The following is a 23,008-nucleotide window of genomic DNA, read 5'->3' on the forward strand; positions in this document are numbered from 1 at the left end:
ACTTTCGATTGCATGATATAGCCCAGATAAACACCTTCATCATACATGTTGCCACTTGTTTGTACCATTTTCAGGCGATTTTTTAAAAACGATGAGTTTTTGGATATTTGTGGAGTCAGGTGGTCCGCGAGTGTTTTTTTATTGGTTAACCCTTTGGACTCGACCGTCACGCCGGCGTGATCAGATCACATGACCTGTTCAAGCCTGTGCCGCATAAAAACAACAGTCCGGACAACATTGTCGTGTGTTTCTGTCGAAAGTACTGACTTGAACCTATATCCAAGTCTTTGTTTCATGCAAGAAGACCCAGTAAAAACGGAGATACGATGCTATAAAGTTAATACATTTCAAAAGTATGAACAATGGAAGCACATATTTGAATATCTTCGCCGTATTTGATCATTTTACGAAACGGAAAATACTGGAAACTGTAGATCCTGCTCAACAGGATGTATATGTGTATTTCTGTCGAAAGTACTGGCTTGAAACTATATGCCAGTCTTTGTTTCATGCAAAAAGACCCAATAAACACGGAGATACGATGATATAAAGTTAATACAAATATATTTCAAAAGTATGAATAATGGAAGCACATATTTTAATATCTTCGCCGTATTTTATCATTTTACGAAACGGAAAATACTGGAAACTGTAGATTCTGCTCAACAGGATGTATTTACCAGGGAGGGGGTGAGGTAATCCGGTGATACGAAGTGATACGAAGCAATACGAAAAGAGACGAAGAGGGACGGCGGGAAATTGAGAGAGACGAAGATATACGAAGACAGGCGGCGGGAGACAAAGAGAGACGGTGGGAGACTGCGATTGAAGTAAATTGACGGACAAACATTGAGAATTTAGATATAGTTAGATAGATTTTGAGTTTTGAAGATTCAACTATGATGAAGAGAACTCTGAACGTGAGTCAAGCTATGAGCTTGTTTTTTGACATGGAGGAGGAGGAGCCTGTTATGTTGCCCTCTTGTCGTAGTTGACAGAAACTGCTTTGAAGCGTGGCACAGATAAAGACAGAAAAAACAGATTTTTGTTCATATATATATATCTATATATATATATATACACATATATATATATATATATATATACACATATATATATATATATATATATATATATATATATATATATATATATATATATATATATATATATATATATATATATATATATATATATATATTTGTATTATATTTATAATAACACTTTTGCCTTATCAGAATGAAATCCCATGTTAAATGTTTTGTTGTGCCTACTGTGTCACAACTTGAGAAATGAGGGGGAAAAGCCTATGGATACACCTGTTATTTGTTCATAAAATGTGTATATAGGTTCATGCTACCTCAATCAAACTTTCACATTATCATAGTGACATCCCATGCATCTATTTCCAGCTTTCAAATGGTTTCGTTGTGTATGTTTGTGTTACCTATATGAAAAATAATATCATTTTCAAAATCTGTTTTTACGTTTTTTTTTGTGATTTTGGGTCCAAAATGTTCATATAGTATCTCAAAATGAAAGAAATAACTATCAGGTTATATAGGTGAGGTTGTCCTTAAAAAAAAGATATCAAACATTGACATGCCAAACATTTCTTAATGGGGTTTAGTAAGACAAATCAAAAGTATGCGAAAACGGCCAAATTAGCCCAGGACTCCAAAGGGTTAAGTGGTCCTTGGTATGAAAGAGTTTGAGAAACACTGATCTACACTGTCTCAACTGAAAGAGGACCAGAAACACATTAAAAATATAATAAAATGTGGAGACTTTGGGATATTTATCTCCCATTATTTTACTTTTCGGGCATTTTACAGACCAGACATGTCGTTGATGTCACGGTTTACCAAACTACCATTTTTTCTGAAAAATGCTTAAAATGATGCAATATGTGTTAAATATATGGTTTAAACATGTAATTACTGGGGTTACATTTCTTCTGATTACCTAATTTGGGCGTGCACATTTGTCACGCGCAAACCTACCTCTTTTGGATTTGGAAAGGTTGGCATGTCGGCTATACTTGCACTGCTTACCGTTTTCATACTTTATATATCTTAGCATATTCATACACACTGTTAATACTGCTCACAGGCTGCTGTGTATATCTAGTGTATTCATACCCCTCACTGTTTATTCATCATTCAATTAATTCTATATTTTATTCTGTAGATTGTGTACATTACTTTTCACTTTACTGCTTGTTGCACCGTTAGAAGCTAAACTACATTTCGTTGTCTCAGTACCTGTAATCTGTGCAATAACAATAAAGCAGGCATCTTTATTGTGGCCTCAACAATCAAGTTCTAGGTAGTGCAATATGAAATAAAAACAACTACACTCTTTTGGCAGTGTTGTGGTGCCGAGAGATGGGAGTCGGAGGCGGGGTATCAAAGGTACAAGCTAGACTTTTATTTAGCATCTGAAAACCATTGTAAACAACTTCATGCCCGGGAAGCGAAGACCGGCGGAAACAGGAAGTCCGGTTCACTAAAATGTCCGTGCAGAACAATACCCCAACCCATAGATCCGTGGGTGAATAATGTCAATCACCACAGTGTACGCATTAACAACAACTACACTATTTTGGCAGTGTAACAATTAAACAAGAACTACACTCTTTTGGCAGTAACAATTAGATAAATAATAAACGGTCAGACTGACACTGAAGACAAACAAACTATTTTCAGCAATCAATCTGTTTAGTTGACTCTGGGTGACATGTGGCGATTTTAAAAAATCGTTTTTTGGCTGTTTAGATGGTGTTGCTCCATCTGGGTCACTGCCGGTGGTTGAGACGGTGGGGTCTTTGGCGACTTCAGGAGATCGGCATTGCTGTTATTCGATGTGGACAATGCTTTCTGTCATGCACACAGTTTACATTTGACCGTAATATTTTGTGCGTCCTTTATCCCCACAAATTGAAAATAGTGGTTATATCTCCAAGTTGTAAATGCGTTGCTGCTCTCGCTGATACTTGCATCTGCCATAGTGTGTGTGTGCTGGTGGTGGGCGTTGCCGTGTATGTGTGTGTTAGCCTTAGCAAGTGTTTGTGTGTGTGTATTTTCCCCATAAGGCAAGACCCGCCCAACTCTGTCTCTGATTGGCTTACCCTGAAATGTTACCCCGCGTTAACCAATCATCACTCCTCTCTGGTCACTTTCACTTGTCCATGGTACTGTGAGAGGACATCGCTGTATTCGCCTGTAAATTACATCCGCAGGGAGATTCGGTTCAGTTGGATCACATAATGTAAAGCAGTAACGCACCCATTTAAATCACAGTAACTATAACGGCGTTACTGAATGGGAATAGTTAACTAGTAACGTTATTAGTTACCGCAAAAGGTAGTTGTGGGCGTTAGTTTGTAACACGTTAGTCCCAACACTGGTAAACACACACCTGATCACCTGAGAGCTACCGTTTCATTCAGACTGTTTTAAAAAAAAACAACGGTCTGATTTTAACAACTCAATGTGTGATTGTTATAGCAGTAATATTAGACACTAATAATCAGTGTTGTGCTAGTTACTGAAAACCAGTAACTAGTTACCATTACTAGTTACTTCACTTCAAAAGTAACTCAGTTACTTCACAGATTACTCACACCCAAAAGTAACGCGTTACTGTGAACAGTAACGCATTAGTTACTTAAAAAAGGGGCTCCCATTAATGCCCTTATAGCCTTCATTTCAGTACTGTTATTGCATTGGAGAATAATACAATCTGTTGATCAAGAAATAGCAATAGAAATAGTAGAAATATCCTGCATGTGTTCTAAAACATACCTGGCAATGGCTTTATCAAATTTTCCCTGGCTAGCAGTCCCTCGGTTAAAATCCAGCCGCTGTTGCTTAGCAGAGTCACTCTTGCTGGAGTGGCGTCGGATGAGTCTGGGTCTGTGGTTTTAGCTAGCCTACTAGCTTAGTCCCAAGCCAGTGGCGGCGCCAGATTATTTTTGTTGGGTAATCTATGGTAGGGCTAACCAATACAGTGGTGGTTCTCAAGTCAGTATTTGTAATGTAATGACATACACACTATATCACAATTAATCCTAGAAGTTCTGCTGTCTGTCTGCAATTTACTCGTCGCGAGTTTGGGGACTTTTCACTGTGAACGTGACGTATCAGTAATGCATGACGCAGCAGACCCAGATCCCTAGATACATTTTATATCTCTATGACTCTGAGCAGACCTAACGTTTCGTTGCTCTGATTGGCTGTAGGTCTATTCAAATTGCATTCGGAGGCATTTTGATCTGACCGCGGCCGCGCTGATATTATAACGCGAAATAATTTCCACACCTAGTGTATAAAACTCCCCCACTACTTAGACTATTCCTTGCACCCCTCTAGCATAAGCCCGAATGGTATCAACCATATTGCGTCAGTAACGTGCACTTGTTGTTACAGCAGGATCAGTTTGTGTGTTGTGGACACGACCGGTAGATTTTCGCAATCCGTGTTAACAACATGCTTACTTTAACATACTTTTTCATGGTCGGGCTAAGGTAGGGCTAAGCCATTTCTTGGTATGGCTGTAGCCTACCCCAGCCATACCCTGGTGCCGCCACTGACTGTACTTAAGTACAGTTCTCATCTCTGTTCGCCTCGCTGTTGGCGCCGCTCACCAACGTCTGGGAGCCGAGACTATATAAAAAAAATAACGGAGTAACGCACCATGTAGTAACGGTAACTAAATTACTGAATTAAAAAAATAACGCGTTAGAGTACTAGTTACTGACAAAAATAACGGCGTTACACTTTGTAACGCGTTAGTCCCAACACTGCTAATAATACAGTAAACTATTAACACTGTGTTGTGTTCTAATATACTCCTGCCAATAGGGGGCGCAGTGTAACCAGAGTATACATACAATGTTGAGAGAAGAAGAGTAAGCCCGGGAGTTGATGCTGTGGCAGTTAAGCATAACGAACAGTAAAGAGTTGAGTACCCGTATCCTCTGTCCCTTGTTTCATTAATTTCTTTCTACTAATACACAACAAATTGGCGACGAGGATGGCCGTGGCTTCTACTCCTTTACCTCCCACCTTTCTTCAGTGTCCGGGAGAACCTACTATGCCATTTGGAACATGGCTAAAAATGTTCGAAAACTATCTGCTAGTGATCGACGTGGAAGGAGCCAAGTGGCCGGATACCCGTATACGTGCAACGCTGCTACACAGCGTCGGAACCGAAGCACAGAGGATATTCTACACATTGACTGAAACGGGAACTACATACAACCATGCCGTGGCTGCACTACGGGCGCATTTCGTGCCGAAGGTAAACGTAATTGCGGAGAGACACAGGTTCCGCCAACGAGCCCAGAGACATGATGAAACAATTGCACAGTACGTCTCTGCGCTACGTGAAATGCTCGTTTTTTGTGAATTTGGAAATGCAGAACAGGATATGCTGCGTGATCAGATCGTGGAAAAAGCCTACAGTGGACGCATACGTGAACGCTTGCTGCTAGAAGACAAACTGACACTGGATAAAGCCATTCAGATTGCAAATCAGGTGGAAATGGCGGCGCGCAACGTGGCCGAGTTCTCCAACAGTGAAGTGCCTGTGAGAGAGATCAGCGCGCCAAAATGGGAACAAAAACATCCCGCTGCAAGTAAACAAAGGCAAGGTGAGAGAAAGTCTGAGCAAGCACGAAGATGTTACAGATGTGATTCAGATAAACATATGGCCAATTCCACACAATGCCCGGCTACAAACAAAATATGCAAATCCTGTGGAAAAACTGGGCATTTTGCCAAAGTGTGTCGTTCAGAACAAAAACGTGAAGTGAGGGAGGTCGTTATTCCAGAACTGCTGCCGGCTCATGTGTACGAGACCTATTTCAGTCACATACCACTGAAACCTACAAAGGTTCCTCTAGTCACATACTCAAGACAGAGAATCCCATTACTAGGGAAACTGCATTTACGTGCATTCCATGACGGAAATACTGCCTCAGCTACCCTTTTCATTGTGAAGTCAGGTTCAATACTGCTGGGCCTGGACCTGTTTGAGGCACTGGAAATGGTCATCATGAGAAACAGAGTGGTACTGAAGTCAGAGCACACAGTCAGAGAGATAACAAACCCACCTGCAACTCCTACTACACCGACACCTACTGCATCTGCACCTGTTAATACAGTTTTACCTATGGGCTGTGTTAGGAACGTAGTACACAAAGTAAGAGTGAAAGATGAGGTGAAGCCTGTGCAGCAGAAATTGAGAAGGCTTCCATTCTCAGTCAGAGATGCTGTTTCTGCAGAGTTAAAGCGCCTTCTTGATGCTGACATCATTGAAAAAATAGATGCCTTTCCCTGGGTATCACCGATCGTTGTGACTCAACGAAAGAACTCATCTAAAATAAGGATGTGTACAGACCTCAGGGAGCCTAACAAGGCCGTCATAATGGATTGCTACCCCATTCCACACATGGAGGAGCTCTTCTCAGAACTCAGAGGAGCTACCATATTCTCAACCCTCGACCTGGCTAATGCATACTACCAGCTTCCACTGCATGAGGACAGCAGAGATCTGACTGCTTTCATTACTCACGAGGGACTTTTCAGGTACAAGCGAGTTTGCTATGGGCTAGCATCAGCACCCTCAGCATTTCAGAAGATGATGTCCATGGTGCTGAAAGATTTACCTGGAGTGCAGGCATATCTGGATGATATCATCATTTACTCCTCATGCCGTGCTGAGCATGAAACCCGCCTGAAAGCAGTACTGTACCGACTGCAGGAAGCTGGACTAAGTCTCAACACAGATAAATGCAAATTCTACCAGGACAAACTAACGTATCTAGGACACAGCATAAGCAAGGAAGGTCTGCTGCCAGATGATGACCACATTGCAGCTATTCGGGATGCTCCATCACCCAGTGATCCAGTGACTCTCAGGTCTTTTCTTGGCCTAACATCGTGGTACTCCAAGTTCATACAGAACTATGCAACTGTGGTGGAACCAATGAGAGATGTGCTACGCAGAGCTACATTCACATGGACTGATGAGGCACAGAGTAGTTTTCAGCAGGTTAAACTACTCATCACAGACAGTTCATCACTCGCTCTTTTTGACCCGTCACGGCCCACCATAGTGTCTACAGATGCCTCAGACTATGGCATAGGTGGGGTGCTGACACAGATACATCGTGACAACACTGAAAGAACAGTGGCATTTGCTTCGCGCTCTCTTAGTGCTGCAGAGAGAAAGTACTCTGTGGTAGAAAAAGAAGCTTTGGCCTGTGTGTGGGCTGCAGAGCGTTGGAGAACCTACTTGTGGGGAACAAAGTTCACCTTAAGGACTGATCACCAAGCTTTGACCACACTCTTGGCTACAAAAGGCATGGGGAGAGCTGGTATGAGAGTAGCACGCTGGTCGGCCAGGCTACTCTGCTTCAACTATGATATTGTCTACAGACCCGGTGCTCAGAACCATGCAGCAGATTGCCTTTCCCGCCTGCCACTGCCACACGGACAGGACTGCACCTCAGACACGGAACCAGAGATGGTTGCTGCTGTCTCTGCCCTGCTGACTGCTGTTCCCTCGTCTGACTTCACAGATGCCTGCACTTCCTGTCCAGAGTTACGTCAGCTACGCAACTACATGACAGACGGGTGGCCAGCTTCATCCAAAGGCCTGCCTGCTAACATGTTGCCGTACTACAAGGTGAGAAATGAACTTTCTGCACATGAACAACTCATTCTGAGAGGGAGTCACAGGTTAGTTGTTCCAGTAAAGCTACACTCACACATGGTATCCTTAGCACACGAGAGCCACCAAGGCATTGTACGCACAAAACAGAGACTCAGAGACTTGTATTGGTGGCCTAAAATGGATGCACTGGTACAATCGGTTATCGCCGCCTGTGTGTCCTGCCAGATGAATGATAAAACAGCTAAAACTAACCCTGCACCTATGACACCAGTCCCTCTGCCTCAGGGGCCATGGCAAAAGCTTGCCCTCGACATCGTGGGCCCATTTGAGACTGGTCCGGTGGACTGTAAGTTTGCTATTACTATGACTGACTACTATTCAAAATGGCCAGAAGTGTGTTTTGCCCCAAGATGCACTACTGCAACAGTGATCACCTTCATGAGATCAGTGTTCAGCCAAAAAGGGAACCCTGTGTCTGTGGTGACAGATAACGGTCCACAATTCACATCCTCAGAACTCGCCTTTTTCCTAGAAGAAAGAGACATCCAACACATCAGGACTACAATCTACCATCCAGAAGGAAATGGAGCGGTGGAGAGGCTAAATAGAGTGCTGAAGGAAAGCATTCTCACGGCACAGAGAGAGAACGCTCCGTGGAAAGCTCACGTTGCTGAGTTTCTTCAGGTCTACAGAGCTACACCTCACGCCACTACAGGGACATCTCCGTTCCAGCTCATGTATGGAAGAAAAATGCGAACCAAACTCTCAATCCTGCCACAGTTTACGGATACTCAGGATCAGGAACTGAGAGACAGAGTGGAAAAGAAACAGTGGCACATGAAAACATATTCTGATGCAAAAAGAAATGCCAAGATTCCCAAAATACATCCGGGAAGCCTGGTGCGTGTGAGAAACCCGCTGCATGTCAAAAAGGGAAAGCCAAAGTTCAGTGAGCCTCTGAAAGTGACCAAGCAGAAAGGACCTCACAGTTGCACACTTGATAATGGATAAACCTGGGATGCTTCACACCTGTCGGTGCTTCCAGAAACATTCACTCCTCCATCAGAAGAAGTGAGGCCTGCTGAGCCAGCTACAGTGCATGGTGCTCAGAGCAGGAACCAGCGAATCAGAAAGCAGCCTGTTTGGATTGAGGACTATGTCACTTAAACTGTGGTTGAATTAATGTTTGAAAATGTTCTGCATATTGTGATATGTGAAGTTATTATCATTACAGATGGTTTCATGGTTACTACGTAAGTGTCTGTTTAAAATGCTAATGTTATGCATGCTGTTCAAGGGGAGAAGTAACTCTTTTTAAGAAGGGGGGAAATGTTGTGTTCTAATATACTCCTGCCAATAGGGGGCGCAGTGTAACCAGAGTATACATACAATGTTGAGAGAAGAAGAGTAAGCCCGGGAGTTGATGCTGTGGCAGTTAAGCATAACGAACAGTAAAGAGTTGAGTACCCGTATCCTCTGTCCCTTGTTTCATTAATTTCTTTCTACTAATACACAACACACTGTACATATTATTGTTTGCCCGTGGGATTAGGATTATCGGTAGTGAGAGCCGTGCTGCATTTTCCTCCGGTCGGATGTGATCAGAGGCGCGGGAAGGTATTTTGAGTGGGGGTGCTGAGGTGCTGGACTCCAGTGAACACTATTACGGGCACTATAGAGCACGCACACAAAAACTCCCCACACGCAAACATACAGTAAACCCGCGACTGTTACAATGAAGGCTAGGCAGTGGAGATGTTAAGATTCACCGATTCGCATCGGTGCACCGGCATAAACGTTCAAGATGCGAGTGCACCGGTTGAAAGAGTGCACATCGGCTACAGTTTGGGTTGAACCGGGTTGAACTCGCGATGCATCGATTGCGTAGCGTCTTTGCATCGGTAAAAAACCGATTCATTCATATAAAATCCCCTCATCTTGTCAACGCTCAGCAGAGACGATCTTTGATATTTGCTTCGCCACTACGGAGAACGAGAGTCTCAGTTATCAACACACACGGAAGTTGAGGAGAAAGAGAAACACAGCGCACCGAAAAATACCTACAAATCAAATGTTTGGTAACACTTCGGATTGTTCAAGGAAGACTGTGTAATAGTCATTTATGCTATATAGTTGACCGCAGGTCATGGAGAGTAATAAGGTATCCGTAGACCTTTGTATGAGGTATCTTTATTACTTAACAGGTCTACAGCCATGATACATAGATCCGTCCTAGATGCGGACTTGCATACACACAGTATCAATCCGCAGCCGCACCCCATCAGTAACGTCCTGATGGTATATGTGCGCGGCCCTATTACTACAGACGGTCAACTTGAAAAATCACTCGCAAATTGTTAACGATGCCGAGCCGCTTTAAAGTACACAAGTAGTACGAGGAACTTAGCGACGCACATAAAGAGGCGACGTGGGGTCTGCGGCTGAAAAGAGAAACCTGAAAGTGAGACATATGAGTTAAATCACTCAGTGAGGTGTTCTGTCAGAGAGAGGTGTTTAGCTTACAGCAGCCTGTGACGGCCAATAATAATTTAAATATCTTCCTTACTGTAAGCAGTTATGAAATACCTGTTTGTGAAAGGTTATTTGTTTTCTTTATTGTTCAGATAGAAACCACTGCTTTCTGCTCACTGGTGAGTTAGCCTCTGAGTGTTAAGCACATCAGGCTGGCAGCTGTATGGGCATTGCTCTATGGTAGCTGTTATTTCCCCATTGTTAATCATGAGCAATGCATCCTTACATTGTTTAACTGTGAGGTGTTATACAATATACAAGCTTTTAAAGGTAAAAAAATAAATGGCATGATGGGATGTGCACTACCAAATATGTAAAGCACTTTTTTGTTAATGTATGATTTGCTGCATATAAGGAATACAACAAAAATCCTCTGTCGTACCATATTGAAGTATCATTATTTTTGCATCGTGTTGAATCGCATCGTATCGCCCCGAATCGCATAATGTTGAATCAAATCGTATCGAACTGTATCGCAACAGGGGTGAGTCGTATCGTATCGCATCGCCTGGTGTTTCAAAGGTATCGTTAATGTATCGTATCGTGGCAACGTATCGAGATGCGCATCGCATCGGCCTCAGTGATGGAGATGCACATCCCTACTAGGCAGGGGTAAAGTGCTATTTTTTACGAGTGGGAAGCGGACCTCACCTCCTTTAGGGGGGTTAGGGTGGATGCTCCCCCGGGAAGATTTTTTTTTAATATTGCAGTTAAAAGCATCAATCTGGTGCACTTTGAGAGCAACATTAAGAGATCTATGGATACATCTCTCAACACCCAGATGAAACACAACTGAAAGCAGATGTTCTTTTTCTTTATGGATATTTTACAAATCACTCCCCTTTCAAACTGTATTCTTGTTTTACTGCCATATAGTATTTCATAACTGTTTTTCCTTTATTCTCTTATTTTTTTTATAACTATAATGATCATATGAAGGTGTGCCGCAGAAATAATCTTTTGAATAATTTTTGACCAAACCGTTTGAGACCCACTGAGATAACTTAGACTAAAGTTAACTATCTAAACACTCAGGCTCGGGTGAGCTAAAGGACTCTCTCTCAGTCTGAGAGGAGAGCTCTCCTCCAGCTTGTTGTGGAACAAACAGCTCCGTATGTCCGTTAGTGCAGCTAGCTAACCAGATGCTAACAACACGGTCCCTGCTGCTGGCACCAGTCCCTCTCTCTCTCCCCCTCTCTCACACACACTAAATGCGCTATTTCCGCACACACACAGAGCCGCGAGCTTGAATGACACAAGCACACTTTTATTTCCATGCAACTCTCTGATTGGTCTGGTGTCTTGCCTCTGTTGCATTCACTGAACATGGGAAATTACAGTCCTGCCGTCCTTTCTAGTGTCTTGATGAGGTTCACGTAAAGCACAGTTAATGTATTATATTAATGAGGTACAATTGTCCGGGGCTACAGAAAAAACATTCGGGGCAGGCCAAAATATTATTTACCAACAATGTGGAATTTATTGGCTACATATTACACAGATTATGCACAGCGGGAGCAGCAATAACCGTCAAATAATAATTCAGACAGGGGAGCTACGCACCCCCTGCCTGCCGCTAGGGAGTGCTGCAGCGCCCTCAGCACCCCCCTTCCCGCGCCCATGTATGTGATATACAAAGCGATTATTTTTGTGGTTGTAAACTCACTTGGATTAAACTACATGTATTAGTGCATTCATTTAAATTCGCAAAAATATGATACATTAAATGATCGTGAGGATGATGATCGAAAATCGTTTGTTTGAGCAGGGCTGCATTTCCTGATGAAAAAACATAGCGATGGTTTTGTACTTACACCTACGTGAATTAAACAACATTATTTTGTTAAATAAAAACATGGTGATGTTTTGTAAATGATTACATGTCTCTTATTTAGCACAGAATATGATCCTATCCGTGACATATGGATTTGAACAAATATCCGCTATAGACAAGTTTACGCGCCAAAACACGGGTAGCGCCATAACCCTACACAAATGCACTTCATTTCCGCCGGAAGTCTTTTGCACAGCGTCTGTCGGTGTAAACCGGTGTAAACAGTCAGATGGGCACTGGTGTAAACACAGCGATTTCGATGCTAACAGTGATGCTAGCTTGGGAACACGATTCTACTTCTTTGACTGGAGATGGCGTTACTCTCCCCCACCCGAATTCAGTGCAAAACTGGGAGGATAACATGACGACGTGGCCCAGCATAACGTACAGCAAAATTTGCTCCTACTTCGTTCAATCCATGGCAATAGATGGAAAAGCAATGGACAGTCTGAAGGCATATCATAAGGCTGCGCACATTCTACTTTGCCCACATGCTCCCGAAAATTGTTGACGATTTTGTTGAGGGAAGGTTACAGTTCTGCAGTAAATATCTCAGCATTTTAAAACCAAAATAAACTGCCTTATTTAGGTCATGCCCACAGGAGCCAACAGTTGTCTGTTGTTTACATAATGCACAATTTACATGATCTCTTTATGCTGTGCAATATATCATATGTGCCTGTACTGTTTGAGTGAAAATAAATAAATAAATGCTGCAGCTCGTGTACTAACCAGAGTTAGGAAAAGGGACCACATTACTCCTGTTCTGGCTGCCTTACACTGGCTCCCTATAGAACACAGGATAGAATTTAAAATTCTTCTTCTCGCCTACAAAGCCCTTAATGGGCAGGCGCCATCTTACCTTAAAGAACTCATTATACCCTATTGTCCTACTAGGGCATTGCGTTCCAAGAATGCAGGGTTGTTGGTTGTTCCTAGAGTCTCTAAAAGTATTAACTGGATCCTGGATCTTGAGTCGTGGCTGCGGTCCTGGATCATAAGTCCTGGATGGATATCCTCGTGGTTTCATCTTCTTATTATACACACATGCATTTCAAAACATTTGGACTACCTATGTTGCAAATGTATTATCTTTTCAATTTACACACGGCATCTATTGCACGTCTGTCCGTCCTGGGAGAGGGATCCCTCCTCTGTTGCTCTCCCTGAGGTTTCTCCCATTTTTCCCTTTAAACTGTGGGGTTTTCTCTGGAAGTTTTTCCTTGTACGATGTGAGGGTCTAAGGACAGAGGGTGTCGTATTGTCATACTGATATTTTGTACAAACTGTGAAGTCCACTGAGACAAATGTAACATTTGTGATATTGGGCTATATAAATAAACATTGATTGATTGATTGATTGATGTAATTTAATTTCATTATTGCACTGTTATTGCATTATTGCATTTCATATGTTCCTTAGAGTGCTACAATTTCTTTTAACACAGTTCATCATTCATATTAAGCTCATACTGTACATAAATAACACTGAATTAATTAATTGTTGAGAGGAAACTAAAGAAATGGCTTCAACAAGAAAGATCACATGTTTAATCCTAACAGGTATTACAAATTAAAATATAAAAGCAGCCCACACAATTACATCACTATGAAAATATTCATATATAATATTAAAAAATACAATGCATGCAGTATTTGTTGTGTTTATCTGTATTTAATGAACAACATGGCTGGGTGCTGGTTTGTGGTCGTAGCACTCTCTATCTAACCACTCGTTCAGGTGCTTTCTCGAGTGATTGCAACCAACTACCGCACACGTAGTTCCCGAACCACTTTTCTTCATGTTGTAATTGTTATATCCTCTTTGTCTCTGCGATATCAGTGCTTTGTCGGCACAACGGAGCTAGCTAGCAAAACAAACCCAGTCCGCCAAAACGGAAGTGCATTGCATCGAAGGGAGGAGTTCAGGATGTAGAGCGGAAACGGCTCAATAACTTGTGAATATCAGACACCTGTAGATCTAGCTCTGTCTATTTCACATGAGTTCCAGTGTGGCAGCTTTTCACGGCTCCCCCTGGTGGATCCATGATTCATTGCAGCTGGTTTCATTAAAATTACATTTATTTATCAAGGGGGCGTATCAAGTCCTGCGGTGGGGTTTTCCTTTTCAGCAGGGGCCCACCCGTGCAGATCACGGACCCGCACGGGTAGGCGTCTGAAATGAAACGCTACATCTGTACATGCCTCACTGTCAGCTAACAGCAACTTGTCCACTCTGCTAGGCTACAACGTTAGTTAGTCATAGTACTGTACTTGACCCTTTAGCTTTAGCCGTGTTCGTGGTGATTGTGCCTTTTAGGGAATATTGTTACAAATATCAGACAATTAAAATGTCGTGCTGTGCGCTTGAATGTACTAACAGAACTTCCAAGAAGTCTAAAATTATAATATTATACAGGTTAACCCTGTTCGCAGGTGTTTGTGTGCTTGGTAGCTTAGCGTGTTACTTATTAGCCAGCTAAGGACATATCCCTTTATACATACATATACATTTTAGTTTATGATTCAGCCTTGGGTAAGACTTTTATAGTCTATGGCTATGTCGCCCATAATGCTAAGCGGGAGCAAATGTTAATAGGGGACCCAATTATCCCAGTGCTGGCCGCCGGAGCTAACGGAGCCGCAGGGGGCTTGCTCCAGCCGGCGTCCCGGAGCTAGCCCACTGCGCCTTCGTTAGGTCCGGGCGGTGGAGTCCGTCGTTATAACTGGAGATCAAGAAATGCAGCGAAACGCAGACTTGGTTCGCCTGCTGTAGTATTAGCTAAATAAATTATGTTGAACAAGGCTTATTTAGCTGAACATCGCCACAATTGTTCTGCTATGTATCGGTACTTATTTTCTTAACGTGTCAATGACAAACATTAAGAATAACAAAATATAGCCAATTCTCTTGCAGATTGTCTCATTTGATTATGAATGTAACGTTTATATAGGGGAACTACACCGTTAGCAGTAACTTGGTATGCATGTATTTCATGTTAGCTTAGCTTCTTAGCCTGAGCTAGCTCTGTTTACTTCCAGTTCGGAGGCACCAGGTCCCGCCTCGGCTCCGCCTCTTTGCCCTTATTTGGAGCAGGCGGGTTTAGACTGACGTCGCTGTCAAGCCGTTAGTGCCCGACTCCGCCTACTAAGGGCTTCTCGGCAACTCTGCAGAATCCTATGGGTGACGTCACGGACACTACGTCCATTTATATATATAATATGAGCTTTACCCGTCTCAATGTCCCGACGATAAACCTACCCGCAGTCGGAACCATCCTGTTTCGGTTCAACAATGCCGGCGGTTTTGACAGTCTCAGTGGTCGCAGAGCTGCGGCTTTGGGGTTCATCTGGCTGCGCTGGTTCTAGGGTTGAAGGGCCAGGCTCTGGAGTTGTGGATGTCAGGGATGTGACATGGAAGTTGTTGAAGTTCAGTATTGTTTGACTGTACTTTCTTTTCTTATGCGCTGGTTCTTTTGACATGATATCAATAGCTACCTTTATCTAGATAGGTTATGGGCTTACAAAGATCAACGTAACAAAGAAACAAATCTAAGCTTTTTTATTGGTTGTAATGTACAGTGGATACATTTTAATGGTGGGACAATGTCCTCTTTGATTGGATTAAAATGTACATATTCTTCCTGTTATGTATGCCTGCTTTATTTGACCTAATGCAATATATGAGAGCCTCCGTGGCTGAGCCTGTAGCTAATGAGATTGTCTTATCTCCTCAATTTGCAAAAATAAAAAAATGTACACAGCTAGATCAGATCGTGTTCTTTTTAGATGCGACTATAGAGTAGGGGGGAATTATTGAAACGGGATGTAGTGTTCTGCTGCATCCGCCACTGCGAAAATGTGGGGCAGGGCTGTAAAGTGTGGGGGGGGGGGGGGGGGGGCAATGGCCCCTTGGCCCCCCTACCACCGGCGCCACTGCCCTGAATGCCTGGATCTGAAGTTGTCAGAGAAACAAGCTGAACTAACAATAGCAGCAAATGGGCTCCTGGCTGTTTGTTTTGTGAGAAGCAAACTCTGAAACCCTGATATTTTTATGTGAAAGTACTTTATTTTCCTTCTTTTTTTTTATTGAATCTGCTGGTCAGTTTGTGGACTCATTAAAGAGGAGACATCTGCGGAAAATGTGGCTCTTGCTAAAAACCTCCCAAACCATGAACAATTACGTAATCCTAACTGAGAGCAGACTGCAATGACAAACTTTGACAATCCCACACTACCTTACGACACCAAAACAACTCTTGTTATTGTAAGATTGAGAGCCCCTAGTGGCCGAAAATGACGTTGTAACAATTTCGATGTTCTTTGGTTAAGTCTGTTCCTGTACCGTTTTATAATAATATCTACAGTTTGGCTGGATTATAGTTGTGTAAATGGACGAACACAATTTCTGATGTAGGAAGGAAATATTAACAACTGCACTCACCCATGACAGCGACCTGGTACAGCGACCTGTACTGCTGATTGGGCTGCGTTCCCGGGACAAAATCTCCCAGTCCGATAGTGCACAGCGAGATGAAGCAGAAGTAGATTCCATCCAGGAAGGACCAAGACAGCTCCACCGCACTGAACACGGCCGCCGGCGCCACGAAGAAACACATCACCACCAGGATCAGCAGCAACAGGAAGTGGACGATGGTGGCAGGCCGAGGCTCCAGGCCGGAGCGCTGCAGCAGCCCGACGGGGGCGAGCACCAGGGGGAACATGATCCTCTGCACGCAAGCCGTGAGCACCAGCATGGTGAAGGGGACCCCGATCAGGGCGTAGAGGATGGAGAACGCTTTACCAGTGTCTGACAGAGGAGTGGTGTGACCATAACCTGCAGAGGAAGGAAGAGGAGAAGCACAAGAGGAAGAACATTCAAATGGTGAAACATCCGGCAGTATTTCAATTATCTGTAGATGTCTTAAAGCCTTGAGCCCTGAGACAGACAGACGGATCCTTATTTGTTAATTGTTTTACTCCAATTAGATGCAAATGTGCATACACATTCTTTATAATTTACACTTTTCCTACATAAGATTTTTTTTAAACCAATGCAATATCTAGGAAAGCAACATTTTAAATTGTTACCCTGGCCTTGTATCATGGTTATCCTTTTACCACCAGATTTGTTTCCAATACACAGCCCAAATTGCATATAGGTCTTCCTTAGATTAGGAAATACTATGATTTTGAAGCAAGTCCTAAATTAAAAATAGTAAAGATTAAGGTTACATGACATTTCATTTATATTCTGTCTGGTACCACTGAATGTGATTACTGGTACAGTGCTAAACTATTTATTTTAGATTTCAGTAGTAGCAGAAAAAAACAAGTAAACTCAAATTCTGACACAGCAGTAAAGCCACTAGGTCTGTAAGTCAGGTTGGAACAGTAGCACATACTGTAATTGTGTCTCGATGGTAGGCTTCAGCCAGCAGCCTTACGGGTTAGAACAACTGAAAATCAGTAACACTGTTCACTATCAGCACACTAATGCTGGGATGAAGAAAATAAAACCAAACATTACTTCACACATAAATACCTTTCCAGCCTGCCTACAGGGAGATATCCTTTATGTATCATCTAAAATGTTCAAGCCACAGATAAATAAATGGATGCGTGTACCCGGTTGCAGTAATTGCAAATTCACGGTTTTTACATTTTCATATATGCAGATTAGCCACTTCCAAGTTTACATTTTATGAAAAAAATTAAAAGTATCAATCATAATTCTGGGTAGACAATATCTACCAGACAGCACTGAAACTATTTTAATAAAAAGGGTCCACTGACTGGTCCAGGAGTCATTCCTTCTACTGTCACATTAAGGTAAAGTGATTAAAGTTATAAGCACACTACAAATAAGTCATGAAAACAAAAACAGCCGCAGTTTCGAAAGAAAGACATTACACTGCCACAGAGACATTTGAGAAGAGCACAAAGCGAGTCACTGCATTTGATATCATAATATAATTTGATTTGCATAGGATCTAATATGAAACATCAGCTTACTTAGTAAGCGAGTTTAAATCCTTTGAAATTATCGCTTTAAACTGGATCAAATCAGATTACTCAATGGAACTATGCTGAAAATACTATAAAGTAGGATGGATAATGTTACTCAACATAAGAACTTTGAGAATTAAAACAATGACATCCTTAATATAATGAAGCTCTGCTCATCACTGATTTTGGGCGATGTGTTTAAACGGTGCTGGCTGGCGCTCATTGGAGTCAGATAGCAGACTCAGTCAGAACAAAGCTTCCTTTATCAAAGTCAGCAACAGGTTGTTGTCTGTCATCACCAACACACAGGAGCAGACAGTCATGTTGGTTGGATCTAACTCTGTGATCACTTGTGTTTGTCTACAGAAATGGGCTGGGGGAAGAATGGAGCACATTTTTAAAAGTGAACCGGCCGCCTATTTTTGGATGAGCCAGGAATACTGGCATTGTCAAGACACTTTGAGCTTGACAGTCTATGGTTATATCACATTGCTTTTGTTGACCTTGAGAATCATGTCTGGGAGATAACACGTCTGTGCAAGTGAGGCTGAGAAATCATAATTCAAACACAAACTTTGCATTACATTGCATTTAGCTGACGCTTTTATCCAAAGCGACTTACAATAAGTACATTTGACCAGGAAGATACAACCTTGAAGAAAACAGAATCATATAAGTACATCAAGTTTCATAGAACCAAACATTTCAAGTGCTACTCAACTGGCTATAGATAAGCCAGTCCTTTACATCTGTGCCACAATACATTGATGTCACTTTGAGTCGAGAAAGACTGGGATGGTGATGCCCCCTTACAGCAGAGTATTAACTACATTAATAATACAAAAATATAAAATTGGAGTGGTGCAGTTGATGATGTATTTCTATAGGACGACTGGGAAGTTAGCAAGGGCTCCCTCGACAAAAAGTAATGGGATTCCCCCATATTTTGTATATTGCAGAAAATAAGGTCTGTGACCAATACAAGTTTATGATAGCTAACACATTCCGTTCAGCAGGATAACTTCCACATATTTACACCACTTCATGATTTTTGAAGCATAAATGCAATCAACAGAATTAAAAAGAAAGAAAAAAAAAACGTGAGGCTATAAACGAACTACAGCACAGCCAGATGGTTGCGCTTAACCACTGCTAACTATGACAGACTTTGTGGTTAGATGTTTCATTTATCTCCTAACCTCTGTTAAAAAAAAGAATCCTTGTATGTCTTTAAAATGACAAGCTAAAAGCGAACTTGTGTCGGTGTGATGACATTTAGTCTCTTGTTAGCAACCGCCATTTGTTTGACACTTATAACATCGGACATGCATGAGTGAAGTTTTTACTGAAGTTTTAATACGTAAAACAAATGTGAAAATCTCTTCAGCTTGAGTTAACCACAGACCTTATTTCAGGCAAACATATACAAAAAACATTGACTTCAAGACTAGAAAACTGGAAGTGGTTCAATGCTAAGTTTTTTCTGGGTTTTAGGACTAATTCCTGCACCACTCCATTTGGTGGAGTACTTTAAGGAGACTGCAGATTTTAGTCATCTGCCAAAACATGCACAAGTTCAGCTCAACTGTTTGTACAATTCATTACTGTGAAGTGTGTGAAAACATCATGGAAACACTCACTGTAGCAGAACTACCACTGAAACTATTTTGAGTTTGTTGATGTCCGTCTGAACAAATGTGTTACCACAATAGACAATCACATGCATATATGCATTCACATTACTTCACAAGTGGATAGTTGAGATATAATGTTTAATGCCCCTGGCCCAAGTTCTCTCTGTGGCTGATGGCATCTACTGTAGTTGATGGTTTTGATAAAATTGTCCAGTTTATTAATTCACTAATTTCCAATGAAAGTTTGCTTTGTGGCAAAATATGTGGTATCATGGACACACTTTTTTCAACTTTAATTCTCATTAGAGGCAAACGTAACATTTTGTTCTTATTTTTGTGTCAGCTACTTTCTAGCTTCATGCTCTTTTAGCTTTTCTTCAAGCCTTAAAAAGGTAGGGCAGGTAAGAACGGAGAAACCAGCTAGAGTGCGCTAGAATTTGAAAGTACACAACCAAAATAAATCCACCCCTTCCTTCAGACTTTCTTACAGAGCCCCTCCTCCAACACACACGAACACGCAAATGACTAATGAAGGCACGAGATAAGTTTGTGCACGAGATGGAAGGCTGACAGGCAGGTAGGCCATCCAATTATCTGCCGCGGGCCGAGGCATATAATTGTCGCGGTCCTCCACGCAAACTCTGACCCATGCGTACGCAATAAGCACAAAAACGGGAGGGACGAGAAACTGCGACACCGTTGGTAGAAGGAAGAATGGAGAGAAATATGTGGAAATAATACCATAAATAGAATGTTACCTCTCGTTTATCATATAGGCTAGGCCTATGAAGAATTCATTTTCACAAATTGATTAAAGCCAACCTTAAAATGATTTAACAAACGCCTGTTTGAGACTCCTCAGTGCACACAAAAACATAACTTGGAGAAATAAATAAATACGGAAATGTTATTGATCAGCCCTCGATTATGTTCTCTTGTTAAGAAATACTGTATATTCTCATAAATGATGCGGTAAACAGAAGGACAGAATTACTTTAAACTGACGCCGTTTTGCATTTCTATAGGTTGTATAGATAATAGCATGGTTTTATATACTATCATGTTTAATCATGTTTTATGCCGTTCATCAATAGCCTACTTGATAAGTCGCTCGTAAAACACAGGAGGTATGGAAACTAAGAAACACATGTGGTCAATTGTACAGCTAATATAACACAAAACATTAGTTGTATTTCCTTTAACTGTTGGATTATGGATATATAGTTGCTGATCGACAGCTGGAACCAAAACCACCAAATACAAAACAATAATTCAGATCCAGTCGTCATGACTCCACTCCGGAGGGATTCCCCGATCACTTCTTACAGTTTCTCATCAAGGGGGTGTCTCCTGTCCCCGGTACAAACACACTGCCTGAGGAAGGCTATGTGTATTTTTTTGGTCATTAGACTTTTTCGGACCACTTATTTATTTATGTTGGTGACGATCCGACCTCCATGCTGCTACTCTGGTTCAAACTGCATCCACCAAACAATTTATCTCGACCTTCCCAAAATAACCAAAATCTGACACAGTGTGAGATGTCTTTCTTAGCTGTTCTGTCGTCATTTTCTGCTATCTTCTTCATGCAGTCAGTCAGAATAGAGGTTTCTCAATACTCAAATTTCCCCTCCTCGACTCCTATCCTCGACTCCTCTCCTCGAGACTTGGTGCCGCCCACAGGAGATGCGAGCGGAGGACTGAGGAGGGGAGCCGAGGAGAGAGGAGGGGAAGCAGCAGGCGGTTAGAGAAATGAGAACTCCTCTCCTCTGAGCGGTCATTTTAAAGAGACGTCCATTAATGATGACAGGAGGCACAGCAGCCCTCTGATGGACAGATGTGTTCATGACGACTTATATATTTACTTTTAATTCATTGACAGTGCGATATAATGAGACAATAACAGGCTACAGATGCGGAGAGAGACACACACACACACACACACACACACACACACACACACACACACACACACACACACACACACACACACACACACACACACACACACACACACACACACACACACACACACACACACACACACACACACACACACACACACACACACACACACACACACACACACACACACACACAGGCTACAATTTAAGAATTAAACAAATATGAGAGCACTCATAATAACGTAACACAATCAGAGACTGGATATGTCCCCCTCCCCCCCTCTCTCTCTGGTCGCTGAAATGGGGAATTGAAATTAAGGGCCAAAAGTTGTACAAGTATTAAAAGTAAGCATAGGACACCAAACCAACTGAGACCTGTCTGTCTGCCGCACCTATGCACTGTACAACACACACCCTACACACTGTACCACACACACACCTACTGCTCCTAAAGCATAATCAGGCTACAGCCGTTGTGTATTTTATTATGTGAAGCACTAAATGGTCTTAGAAAAATGTTGACTCTTTGTTTGTAGATATCTACTAAACTACAGCATACAAATACAGAAAGTAATGTAGGCCTGTTATACTGTGAGTGATATATATTTTACACACTGTTCTGCTTTCTGCATGGACCTCACAGCTGTTCTCACTCGCGATGAAAGCAGTTACTAAAATAATATCCAGCAGATGCTTGCAGAGCCTTCATTGGCTGAGATAAGTCCGGCCGTGTGTCATGCCTCCACCATTCCCGGAAATGCATCCGTGGAGGATGCATCAGTGTCTCCTCGGTTAGAGCTCCTCCAGAGAGCCTCCTCGATGCTCGATGCTCGGTCCTCAAAGTGCATTTAGAGAAATTAGATGTCTTTCAAAATGGCGCACTGAAATTTATTTCCGGGTCACTACCGGAGGACCGAGGAGTCGAGGAGGGGAAATTTGAGTATTGAGAAACCTCTAATGAATGAATGAACGTTTCTTTGATTATTTATAGGCAAATATGGGCGTTACGTGAAGCCCGCAAAAGCTGCGCCTCATTTCGAGTTGATTGTGATTTGTAAAAAAGGGAAACCGGCGTAGGATGTGCCGTACGCAAGTCCTGTGCCGGTACGCAGTCTTTTATGAATCGTAAAATGTCTGTGCGTATTTATTTGCTTTGTCCTACGTAAGCAACCTTCCCACACCAATCCTACACAACTTGGCTTTATAAATGAGGCACCTGGTCCAGGGGCAGGTCTAGACAAAAACATTCATGGGGTGGCAAGAGGGTGGCAGGAGATTTTGAGGGGTGGCATCCCCTGGCAGAAGTATATGCCGATTTAATCGCAGTCATATCAATCAATATTAACTTGGAAAGCCACAATATTGAGATTTTAATTCAATAACATTAGGTGACATTATTGTGGCACATCAGT

The 23,008-nt window shown here is 42.2% G+C and overlaps 1 protein-coding gene across 2 annotated transcripts in view; it reads right to left on the reverse strand.

The window, feature by feature from the left end:
• Positions 1 to 23,008, reverse strand: part of kcnk6 (potassium channel, subfamily K, member 6) — a 63,846-nt gene that overhangs the window by 34,529 nt on the left and 6,309 nt on the right. For both annotated transcript variants that reach the window (XM_079675517.1, XM_079675518.1), the window contains exon 2: positions 16,494 to 16,886. In XM_079675517.1, coding sequence (XP_079531643.1) covers positions 16,494 to 16,886 — 393 coding nt within the window. The remainder of the gene's footprint in view (positions 1 to 16,493; positions 16,887 to 23,008) is intronic.

Source organism: Notothenia rossii (assembly GCF_949606895.1).
Source record: "Notothenia rossii genome assembly, chromosome: 4".
In the NCBI taxonomy this organism is placed as follows: Eukaryota; Metazoa; Chordata; class Actinopteri; order Perciformes; family Nototheniidae; genus Notothenia; species Notothenia rossii.